The sequence below is a fragment of the Microtus pennsylvanicus genome, chromosome 1 (assembly GCF_037038515.1).
Source record: "Microtus pennsylvanicus isolate mMicPen1 chromosome 1, mMicPen1.hap1, whole genome shotgun sequence".
In the NCBI taxonomy this organism is placed as follows: Eukaryota; Metazoa; Chordata; class Mammalia; order Rodentia; family Cricetidae; genus Microtus; species Microtus pennsylvanicus.
Genome location: NC_134579.1, coordinates 75,214,893 through 75,227,708, shown reverse-complemented (window position 1 = coordinate 75,227,708; position 12,816 = coordinate 75,214,893). Strand labels below are relative to the sequence as shown.

Below are 12,816 nucleotides of genomic sequence, written 5' to 3'. Positions count from 1 at the left end.
TAATACATGATATATATGAGTAGGGTTGAATAAACTAAGGGTCATCTCTCTCTACCTATTTATCTATCTACACAGAAATACATTTACATATGTTTATACTTACAATAATAGTACAGTAGAGATTAAGAGTTTGGGAAAGTTGACATGGGAGGAATTGCCTGAGAGAGAGATGCAAATGCAGAGCTCATTTTTGAATTTCTAAATTACGTGTGTGTGTGTGTGTGTGTGTGTGTATGTGTGTGTGTGTGTGTGTGTGAGAGAGAGAGAGAGAGAGAGAGAGAGAGAGAGAGAGAGAGAGAGAGAGAGAGAGTGTGTAAATATTATACTAATGTGCTATGCCGGAGAATTTCCTAATTTAGTCACTCCTCAGTCAGTTCAGTTTTTTGCCTGTGTTCAGAAATTACACTGTCATGTGACAAACATTTGTGAAACACACACACACGCCACACACACACACACACACACAGTAGAGTGGAGTGTGAACATCAGCCCTGTGGTTACATATAGGAATATACCCTATCTTCTTTCCCACACTAGGTTTCTTGTACTTTGTATTAATGCCAGGAATTTGAATTTAACACAGAATAAGGTCTGAATCCCTGCATTGCACCTTTTCAGGTTCAAAGGACATTTGGGCCAGTCAAAGTGAAGCAAGTTACTGTTGTTAGACTCTTCCACCAGCAGAGGGTGGCAGGGTAGCGTCTAGAAGCCCCAAAGAAGACTAGAGCTGTGCAGGGCAAGATTATCAGGTGATGCTAGCCTAGGATTTCTGAAAGTGTCATGGAGAGTTTTTAATGCCAGTGATGAAATCCTGAGAGTCACCTAACCTTGTCATTCAGCACACAGGCAGAAATCATGCATAGGGAGAGGCTCAGTAGGGAAATGCTCAGGCATAGTAAAATACCAGCCATGAGCATCAGTAGCACTGTCATTGCTGAACTGATTGGCAAAGCCATTCAGAGTACAGTGGGAAGTTCATTATGGTAGAACTGACCCCCAGGCATGTGTCTTGGACTCAGGATCACAGACTCCTGCACGTGATTGGCATATTTTCCTGGTTATCAAGCCAACACCTATTACTTATCTCTCTCTTAGGTACTTCCGAAGACATACTCCTCTGATCTTCCTCTTTTAACTATAGTAGCCAGTAGACTGAAGCACGTGGGCTCTGGTAAGTCTAAAGTAGGGAATGTGGCAAGCAGGGGTCTTCCCTGGATAATGATCAGTGTTTGTTGGAAATGTTATTAATGACCTGGACACTAACCTCATTCAAAGCATATCTGTATTGGCTCAGTGTCAGCATTCTTCCTGATGGAACCACTTACTGAACACCTTTCAGAGTATGACTTATTGCAACTTTGATCTCTTTCACACACAAAAGAACTAAAGTGTGCTTATCAGAAAGTCTTGTTTCAGGCAATTTTAACAAGGCATTCAAAGTCACTGGCACAAGATTATTAAATTAATTCCTGAAGCTGGATGCTAGTCTCCTCTAAGAAGAATGGACTCAGAGAGGAAGGAGACTCCACATGAGAATTGACACAGGACTTCTGATGACTTCACAAAAAAGATGATTGTATACCAAACCAATATATACAGATATATACTTCAAAGCAATTCTTATAGCACAAGGCTACATTTTAGTGGAATAACAAGACTCAATCACAAATATAGCTCATTAATCCAGAGAGAGGAAGGCAAATAAATGTGGCCAGCCACACTACAGCTTTTGCTGAGTTAGATGCCAGTAGTGTTTTTTCAACAAGATGAAAAACACATCCCAGAGAAGATAATGGAAGGTGTGCAACATTATTAGACCTGGCTTAGCTGAGTTAGAAGACTATCATGGGTAAATTCCTGTAGGGTTGTTGTTGTCAGAGAATAGAGAAGCATAGGGGGAATTCTCAGCATATGATCACTTGAACAAGTTGGGTTCCGCACTTCCTCATTAATTTCCGCATTACAGTTTGAAATATTTTCTACATAGACATCTCAGTGGGGAGTGCCTGCCAGGCAGTGAGCAAATTTGCATAGCCACCAAATATTCACTAACTCCAACAAGCTTAAAAGAGAATAAAAGCCCTTGTAGCCTGGCTATCCTGAGATTTCTAAGATCTATAACTCTGTGGCATCTCTACCATGGCCTGGCTCTCTCTCCTGTTCCCCTTCATCTCTTTCTGCACAGGTGACCTACTAAAGACTCAGTTTGCTATTTCAACCTGCACAGGATACTGTTGCTTGGCTTTCAATCCTGAGTTCTGTTCCAGTAGAGTGTTGAGTTGGACTTGGAAGGGACATTGTTCAATATACTCAGCATCTTTCTCTTTTCTCTTGCAGGTTCCATGGCCTCCTATGTACTGACTCAACCTTCTTCACTATCAGTGGCCTTAGGTCAAACAGCCACTATAACCTGCTCTGGCGATAAACTCTCAGATAAATATGTTCAATGGTTCCAGCAGAAGGAAGGCCATTCCCCTGTGCTGGTCATATATCAAGATAATAAACGCCCAGATGGCATCCCAGACCAATTTTCAGGCTCCAACTCAGGAAACAAGGCCACCTTGACTATCAGCAAAGTCCAGGCAGAAGATGAAGCTGACTACTACTGTCAATGTTGGGATAGTACAAGTAGTGCTCACAGTAACAAGTGCAGATGAGGAAGTAAGACAAAAACCCTTCTCTCCTGTGACAGTGGCAACTCATTTCCTAGTTCAACTTGCAAAGTTGTTTCCCTGACTTTTGCTAAGATCTTTGTTATCTAATACAAAGTGAACAAGTCTGCATGTGTAATGTGAACTGTTGAGTATAATTTCTCAGACTCTACCAAGCAGAAGATGTGGTGACCTTCAGATTCCATCAGATAAAAGATTTTGTTCCTAAAATTTAGCTGATTTATTAGGATATATTCTTGTGAACATAGTGCATTTTGTTATTTGATTAATTTTTTTCTTAGATACTTTACATCTACTCTGATTCTATTCATACTCATATTTCTTCTCTCTTTTCTGAGTTTCCCTTGAAAAGTACTATAAGGGATCTTGTGAATTATAAGAAATGTTTTTGCAGGCTAACAAGTGTGCAGTTAGAGCTGAAAAGAGAACTCAAGAAGGAAGAACTGCTTCACTCTCTCCTACTAAACCAACTGTGAAGACCTATTCTACCTTGAGACCATAGAGCAAATACCATGTAATACATCCCCTACTGACACACAAAAAAGACATGTCTTTGAAGGAAAGTACTAATATGTTCATATAAAGACTTACAGGAACATAAATCAGGAACTAAAGGGCAATTGCACCTTTCAACTCGAGCATATATATGGAGATAGAAGCCTTGATTAACAAAGATGGTACTCAGAATATTTCCTTACTGTCCACTGCCTATGGATCTCATTTTCTCTTCTCCCAATGTCTTCCTACACATGAATATCAAAAATACTATATTTAATGCGATAAAAGAGATTCATTCCACTATTTTCTTTGGTTGTAGATCCACGAATAAATTTACTTCATTTCTTAACTAGTATGTCTCCAGAATTTTGGCTTTGAATAGAAATCCCATGGATTTGAAATCCATAACACTGTTTGACCATATACCTTTCACCTTTTCTGTGAGGACCTGAGAAACAGTGATGATCAGGTCTGGTTCTGCCTTCTCATCTCTGAGACTGCCTTTTCATTTTAGCACCCATCAGGGTGGATTAAAAAAATGTGTTGGAACACTACATTCGATAAGAAAGTAGGGAACTGTTGATTGGAACACACTCAGTGTACATAATATGCTTTTCTGGAAATGTCCTCATGTAGCACAGGGATAAAAGAGACCATTTAAATATTTAAAAAGTAGGAAAAATAGCAGCAGCCTTTATTTTCAAAAGTAGAAAAACTATTGAATTTTGAAAAGGTCATAATTGATTTTATAAAAATGAAAATAGCAGTGTTTATGATTATGAATAAGGTACACTAAGTGATATGACTTGCCCAATCCTCCTAATGATTTTAGATGTTTATTTGAGACCTCACAGGACACTGTCCTTAGGCCTGAAACATTCTGCTCTGTTTCTCTGAGGCTGATGTATTGCAGTCATCATGGTACCACCAAAAGATATTGAACACATTCTCCTTAGAGAAGGGACATTTCTGAAGCATTTCATGGAAGCTGTTTTCCAGTGTGTTTGCCTGTGCAAATTGAATGTATTTACTTTCTGTTCAGTTGCAGCTTCCTCCACTCTAGTCACTTTCAGGATAAGGAAAGAATGTGAATTAATGTGCAATTCATGTAGAAGCAGGTCATGGTTGTCTTTCATGAAGGAATCACAGGATTAGAATGCACTGGTATCTGTACATTGCTCCTCCCAGAGATTGCATATGAGTGGAGAGGGATTCAGCAAAGACTTCTCCAGATGTTCTCCATCGATATAGTCTTCATTATTTCCAGATCTACATGTAGAATGTTTGCACTTCTGCAAATGGTAATGTGATAGAGATACTACCAATTAAAATGTATAAGTTACAAAGAGATTTACATCAATATACATTTACTTTCATTGGGATTGACCTAGGTTTAAAATGTAAGATTACCCTGTCCCTGCTTCCACTTTCACTTGGGAGTTTCATTAGCCTGTCAACAAATGGCAACTCACTTTCATCAATAAATTGCTTTGCAACACCAATAGGTATCCCAATCCCTACTGAGAAAGGGTCCTGATATGTGCAAACCTTTTTGTAATGATTTTTTTGTTTTTTCGAAACAGGGTTTCTCTGTGGCTTTGGAGCCTGTCCTGGAACTAGCTCTGTAGACTAGGCTGGTCTCGAACTTACAGAGATTGCCTGCCTCTTCCTCCCGAGTGCTGGGATTAAAGGTGTGCGGCACCATTGCCTGGCTGTTTTGTAATTTTTTAAGAATGTCCTGGGTGATATTTTGCAAGAGCAAAGGTATCATTGTAAAGACCTTCCAGCCTGCAGCAAGTGTGACATGACTGCAGCCTCTGTCTTGAAATCCCCCACCATCCTTTGTCTTTCCCAGGCAGGAGCCTGTTCTAGAGGATTAACGGTACTCTTCATTCATTTAATAAAGGTTGGTGATTTGTAACTTTCCTCCACGAACTGTTTCAGAAACAAATAATAGAGTGTAGCTAATTAAAAGTTATTACAAAGTAATTGATTTACCAATTAAAGTAGTTCTAGACTTTATAAAAATACACGTCAGAATGAATCAAAGATTTGTTACTATGCTGTTACAGTACATTTATACACTACAGAAGATTTATAGATATAGCAGAGTTTATGAATTCAAAGTACTTGTAAGTAGTATTTTTTTGGGAGAGTTGTATAATTGTAAAATATTTTGGGTGATTGGAGAGAAGGTTCAGTGGTTAAGAACACACTAATATTACAGTAGGTTCAAATTCATTCCTTGGATTAATGTAGGGTGGGTTATCAATGCCTTCAGTTTCAGCTCCTGTGACTCCAACAGCCCTGGCCTCTGTGTGTGTGTCTTTCACATGCACACATAATTTATAATAAAAATAGACCAAAAAGCCAAAAACATCTGAAACCTTTTTTTCAGGAATCTATAATCTGGGAGCGAAAATTTATTACTGGAAATTTATTTTATTTATTAATATTTATTTATATTTATTTATTATTGGAAGGAAGTATTCACAGTCCAGCAGGGGGCACTGTGTATTTCTCAGAAACTGACAAGAACTGAAACTGACTAAAAACTCTAATTTAATCTCCTGGGACAATTTTACACCCAGAATTAGAGGTTACAGCACAGCAGGTGTCTCCCCAGAGCTGCTACACCCTCCCAGAGTGTAGAATTGTGCCCTGGACTGAAAAGATGCAATTTAGTGGTGATGGTGATAGTAAAAGTCTCATACTGCAGCAAGTCACCATTTCCCAATGACCCAGACAACCCCAGAGACCAGCAGCAATCTTTGGATCCTGGGATCTCTTAAGATTTAAAGCAGGACCTGGACACCTGACTCATCCCTCTGTCTTTCCTCCATCTCTGTAAATTTTCATGGAGATTAAAAAGAACTGTCTTCTCATCAGCCCTCATTGTTCGCCATGTTCAGAGAGTCCAGTTTTATCCCATGCTTTTTCAGTCACAGTCCAGCTGGCCTTGGTGAGCTCCCAATAGATCAGCTCCACTGTCTCAGTGGGTGGGTGCACCCCTCGTGGTCCCGACTTCTTTGCTCATGTTCTCCCTCCTTCTGCTCCTCATTGGGACCTTGGGAGCTCAGTCCAGTGCTCCAGTGTGGGTCTCTGTCTCTATCTCCATCCATCACCAGATGAAGGTTCTATGATGATATGCAAGATATTCATCAGTATTGCTATAGGATAGGGTAGTTTCAGGTTCCCTATCCTCAGCTGCCCAAGGAACTAACTGGGGACCTCAGCTTGGGCACCTGGGAGCCACTCTAGGTTCAAGTTTCTTGCCAACCCTAAGGTGGCTCCCTTAACTAAGAATTGTGCTTCCGTGCTCCCCTATCCAAACTTCCTTTATCCCAATCCTCCTTTTCCCCCAAATTCCCCCCATCCTCCCCTTCTCCCTTTTCTTTCCCCATCACCCCTTACCCCCATCCCACCCCACCCCCAAGATCCCAATTTTCTCCCCGGCAATTTTGTCTACTTCCCATAACCAAGAGGACAACAATATGTTTTTCCTTTGGTTCACCTTCTTACTTAGCTTCTTTACGATCACCAATTTTAGATTCAGTGACCCTTATTGATCCTACGTAATGTGCTGGCTTTGTGGGAGCCTAGCCAGTTTGGATGTTCACCTTCCTAGATATGAACTGAGTGGGGAGGACCTAGGACTTACCACAGGGCAGAAAACCCTGACTGCTCTTTGGACTGGAGAGGGAGGGGGAGAGGAGTGGGGGGAGGGGGAGAAGAGTGGGAGGAGTGGGAAGGAAATGGGAGGCTGGGAGGAGGTGGAAACTTGTTTTTTTCTCCTTTTCTCAATAAAAAAATAAATAATAATAAAAAGCTAAGTGACATTAAAAAAAAAAGATCTGTCTTTGAAATGACCCTCCCATTCTTTGCTTTATTCTTAAATGTAACAGCTATTTCTTTCAGGTTCTCCTCCACAAGATGAACTGATGCTGAGGAATGAGGGTCTCTAGTAGCTACTGTTTTCTCTTTCCACACTTTTTCCAGGTGTTGCCTGGCCAAGCCTCTAGGCTCTGATTCACCTAACAGTTAACAGGCACTCACACTCTCCTGTCACTTCTTACAATATATTGCATCTTGTTCTGGGCTTTCAGGTTACAAGTCTGAAGTCAGTGCTGATTGCTACTGCATGCTACACGACAGTGGTGCTCAGCACAGTGAGACCCAGATGGAGAAGCAAGACAAATGCACATTTGCCTGAGCCTGAGTATAAGCTCTGTCCTGTGATAGTGGGATTCCATGACCAGGCACTGCTGCCATCATAATTTTAAATCTCCACAAATGTTGAAGGAAAATATCTTCCTTCATTTGTGTTCTAACTAGAATAAAACATGGAGCTATTTGTCAACTGTTGTGATAGACAATAAAAACATAAAATGAGAAGTAAAATATTTAAATCCTCCCATAGATGTGTTTGCTTGTATGAGTCCAAAGTATCCACAGAGGCATTCTCTGGAATGTTCTTTCTACAACTAGATTAAACTGGAATAACAGTCCATTCATATTTTATAACTATTGGTATATTATCTTTCATTTGAAGAAAATGCAATTCATTGTATATTTTTAAAAGCTATGAAATTGTATATTGTAAGTTTACTATATAATGACACTATAGTAACATATATCATATGACAATAACATACACTTTTATAATTGACATATTAGTGTCACAAGGCTATGTGCTCAACTATGTTCATAGCAGCTTTCTTTGTCATAGCCAGAATCTGGAAACAACCTAAATGTCTCTCAACCGAAGAATGGATAAGAATAATGTGGTACATTTACACAATGGAATACTACACAGCAGAAAAAAATGACATCTTGAATTTTGTAATTAAATGCAAAAGCCAGAAAACATTATTTTGAGTGAGGTGACCAAGACACAGAAAGAGAATTATTGCATGACCCGACTTGTATGTGGGTTTTAAACACAAAGCAAAGAAAACCATCCTACAAATGACAACCCCAGAGAACTTATACAACAATGGGGACACCAAGAGAGACTTACATAGATCTGATCTACATGGGAAGTAAGTAGAAAGTAGAAAAAGACAAGATTTTCTGAGTTAATTGGGAGTATGGGAACCTTGGGGGAGGATAGAAAGGGAAAGGACAAGGCAGGAAGAGAAACAGAGAAAAATGTAGAGCTCAATAAAAATAAACAAAAAGAAGAAATAATTGACATATTATATAACATAATTATTGCATTAATATATGTTATTTTATATAAAATTAATATATTATCAATATACTATATAGTACTTATATAATTGATATATATTATATTATTTAATATGTAATTATTATATATTTATTTTAGGAATATATGTATATATACACACACAATAGTTTTTTTTCTGACATTAGATTAACACATTTCCTCTTAGGAATGATATGATGATGTGATAAATCAGTTACCACTGTGCATAATCACATTCTAAAATTGTGAGTACTATTGCAGATGTGTTAAGTCAGAAGAGCTTATGGAGAAGCATAGTGAATCCCCTAGGTCTTCATAGGATGGCTCTGAGAACATATGGAGGTATTGTTGGATTGATCTGAAGGCTCTGAGAACATGTGGAGGTAGTGTCGGATTATCATGAAGATGGATGTGCATATAAGGATATGTAGCTGTTGACCAATGATAACCTAAGATTGTTGACAAACAACTGGACTAGAAGGGAAGGAAGAGATGCCATAGTGTGCTTAGCTCACTGTGTCCATTTGCACATCTCTCCTCTAGAAATCAGTATGTGATAATACAAGTCACTTATATTAACCCTCTCTTTATAGGTTGTTATGCTGTTGCTGCCATCTCAAGGAAATAACAAAATAGGCAATAATTTGTGAAGTATTTCTGAATTTGTGCACAGTTCTCTAATCTTCACTCCATTTTCCCTAAGTATATTGACAAATTGATTCATATTTCTTGCTTTATGATTGCAACTAAACTCTAATGTTAACAAATTTTCAGTCTTACATCATAAATACATGTCTCCTCTTTCAATATTTTAGCACTGTGATAAAGACACAGTAGTGCAGCTTCTAGAAGATGCCTTTTATTCAATGGCATCCACCTGTGAGAGTGAGATCAAACAAGCACTACCTTATTATTAGAAACTCATTTTTGAACAATCTGTGAACTATATAACATTGAAGGACATTCCTGTCATTTTTAGTGGGAAAACTTAAGCAAGCTAATCCTGTCATATAATGCACATACTGAGAGTCCTGAAATTATTTTTATACATGATGGCAAGAAATAATACATAGAAAAAAAGAGAACAGTTTACAACCTGAACCACTATAGTTTGTAGCCTGTGTTAGTCAGTACTTTCTAAAACTCAAGATGCACATGGATCCTGTATCTGCAGGTCTGAATTGGGGTCTAGCATCCTTCACTTGTGGAGTTCTCCTTCCCAAGTAACATCAATATTTGAATGTCAGTAATACCAAGGTGTACTTAATATAAAATCAAAACCACAGGCAGGCAGGAAAAAGTAGTAAAATTGTCATGGAAGCATCAAAAGATTTAAAATAATTTATTTATTTACTTAGTTACATATCTATTTAATGATTTAATGTGTGTGTGTGTGTGTGTGTGTGTGTGTGTGTAAAGACCACATCTATACAACAACTTTTGTAATGTGACTCATTCCTTTCACAATGGTAGTTCCAGGAATCAACTCCCATTGGGGCTTGAGAAATGGTCTCACATACTCAAGCATCCTGCTATTTCAAAAGTTCTCAGTAGGATACAATGCGCATAGTTCTGTGCATGTATTCAACCAGAGATAACAGAACCCTAGCTTCTTTCTTTTGTTTCCTTCCTATATCCTTTTCTCCCTCCTTCTATATTTTCCTCCCTCACACCCTCCTTTCATTCTTTCTATCTCTCTGTCTTTCTTTTTTATATTTTATCCTTTCTATTTTTTGTCTATTAATATTTTGTATTCAGATTATTTTACTTTTTAAGTTTTCAAACAATATATTTTGATCACATTGTTTCTCAACTCTTCCCAGTTCCCTCTAGCTCTCTACCCATGTAACTTCATGCTCTTTCAAACCAAACCAAACCAAACAAAACAAAACAGAAAAATCACCAAAAAGCAAAGCAACAGCAACAATAGGAAAAATAAAACAAAAAGAATGGACGAAGTAATGTGAGAAAATCAATCAGACAAAATTTAAAACTGCACACACAGACACACAGCATAAAGTCTCTTACTGTTGACTATGAGGCCTGCCCTGGAGTGTGTTTGACATTTCAGTGACAATTCATTGGAGATAACTGATTTTCCCTATTCTAAGTTTTCGGTTACAAATAAATTCCAGATAAGGTTATGACTATTTGTTTACTTGTATTTCTTGGATTTGGCATTTTGTCTGATTTTAACCTGTGCTGGGCTTACATGCTTGCCTCAATGTTTCTATGACTTCACATGTGACTCAGTCCTGTTGTGTTTGGAAGATGCTGTTTCCTTGGAGTCCTCTGTCATATCTGGATCTTAAGCTCTTTCCACACACTTCCTTTCCTGCATATTCCTGAGCCTGGAGGATATGTGTTGGACAGACACAACTAAGGTACATAGTTACTTTAACCATGTATGATTTAAAGCATACCTGAACAAATCCACATGGTCCTGACATTCCTGGTGCTTTTGCCCAGTGACCCCTGTTATTTCTTCTATCATGTTTCATTCTTTCCTGCAATTTAGACAACTCCCTTTTCTGATCATCCATGCTCCTAAAGACCTGCCAGTTAAATATTGTATTGTGATATTAGATAAGTAGTAGGCGGTTTCCCTGAGTGCTTTGGAAACCATCATACACAATCATTCTTTATCAATACTCTCTAATCCTTTCTTAAGGACAAACACAAGCCCACTTTGTTTTTTCCCCGACTATTTTCTTTAAAATTTTCTTTTGTATTTTCATGTAATGTTCATTTTTTAATTTATAATGTGTCAAAAGAGTCATGCTGCATATTATTTATCATCCTAAATACTAATATTCAACAGTGTGTCTCTATGAGTCAATTTGCTAAGGAACCAAGCAGAGAGATTAAGTCTGGAATCTTGAGCCTTCTGAAGAAGGGCTCATGGAGTAAATTTCTCTGTCCTCATCATAAGTAGGAAAGGCCCGTGAATAAAGAGATCCTTATAAATTAATGTCTGCAACTTTGGTTCTCGAATTTTCTTGTACTTTGAGGCCTTGATATAGTTTCTTTTTTGTGTTGTCACCCAAACAGAAAATTATTCATTGCTTTTTCATAAGTGTAATTTTTCTACTATTAAATATAATAATGTAATATTTAATCAACAGGATATCTGATATGTGTCCTCTGTCCTGTGGTGGTCATAACCTATAGTGTATAAACACTGATCTACATAGCATTTCCACTGGAGAGAAAACAAAAGAGAAGATGTAAAAGTCAGCCTCAGAGAAGGTAACTCCTGAACTTGATCAGAAACTACTTAGTAGTCAAAGCCTTAAGGAAGTATGATGCTGACAAACATGGCAGACCTAAACCTGAACAGTTAGTTCCACAGGTTTCACTGAAGGATCTGGAGAATCTAGCTGAGATACAAACATCTATCTCTTTGTGACTGTTCATGATCCAATAGGCCAGCACCTGGGCTATTGTGATCTCTTGGCGAACGTCAGCAAGGAAGTGACACCCAGATTTTTGACGGCACAAACACCTAAGAAAGAATTTTCTTGACAAAGAAAATTTGCATATTTGCAAGATGGGCCCTCTCAGATCTCTGAGAAATGTTAAAGGATAAGAGAGACCACACCATGTCTGTCTCAGCAGAGCTCAGTGGTATCTGCACCATGGCCTGGATTCCTCTCCTCTTCTTCCTCCTTCACTGCACAGGTTAGGAGAGTCATCTAGACGCCGAGGCCAGTTCAGGGAAACAAACTGACAACAAGGTATATTATCCTCTCTTCTCTTACCCCAGGAGATTATGTGTTTCTCTTTTACAGGGTCTTTCTCCCAGCCTGTGCTGACTCAGTCACCCACAGCCTCAGCCTCCCTGGGAGCCTCAGTCAAACTCACCTGCACCTTGAGTAGTGACTACAGCACCTACACCATTAGATGGTACCAGCAACAACCAGACAAGGCTCCTAAGTATCTGATGTATGTTAACAGTAATGGAAACCATGGAAAGGGAGATGGGATCCCTGATCGCTTCTCTGGCTCCAGCTCTAGAGCTCAGCGTTACTTAAGCATCTCCAACATTCAGCCTGAAGATGAAGCAGACTATTTCTGTGCTACATTTTATAGCACTGGAGGACAATACGAGTGAACACAGTGACCCATATAAATGAGGAAGCAGGACAAGAACTATTTTCCCTCTTGCTACTAAGGCAAGCCTATGGCTTTGAATAGGATCATCTAAGTTCTTTTTTATCACACTTGTATATGACTCAAGGGGATAGATTATAGTTCTAGCTCCTGAGCACCTTGGGAAAGTGAAGAAAGTCAAGGATTGTATTGGGTTCACTGCTGTGTTAAATTAATGACTGTGTAAAATCAAATCTCATGTGTACAGAGCTTAGGTGGTGCGAACATTCTTATATAAAGTTAGAGAACTGGGTTTAAAGCTCTCACTGTTACTCACCAAAG

The 12,816-nt window shown here is 38.6% G+C and overlaps 2 gene segments (V, D, J or C); both read left to right on the top strand.

The window, feature by feature from the left end:
* The first annotated feature begins 909 nt into the window (after nucleotides 1–909).
* Nucleotides 910–2,657, top strand: LOC142844152 (immunoglobulin lambda variable 3-1-like). The segment is given in 2 exon segments: nucleotides 910–961; nucleotides 2,338–2,657. Coding segments are annotated over 2 exon segments (372 nt in total).
* Nucleotides 2,658–11,984: 9,327 nt separating this feature from the next.
* Nucleotides 11,985–12,496, top strand: LOC142844058 (immunoglobulin lambda variable 4-69-like). The segment is given in 2 exon segments: nucleotides 11,985–12,063; nucleotides 12,174–12,496. Coding segments are annotated over 2 exon segments (402 nt in total).
* The last annotated feature ends 320 nt before the right edge of the window (nucleotides 12,497–12,816 follow it).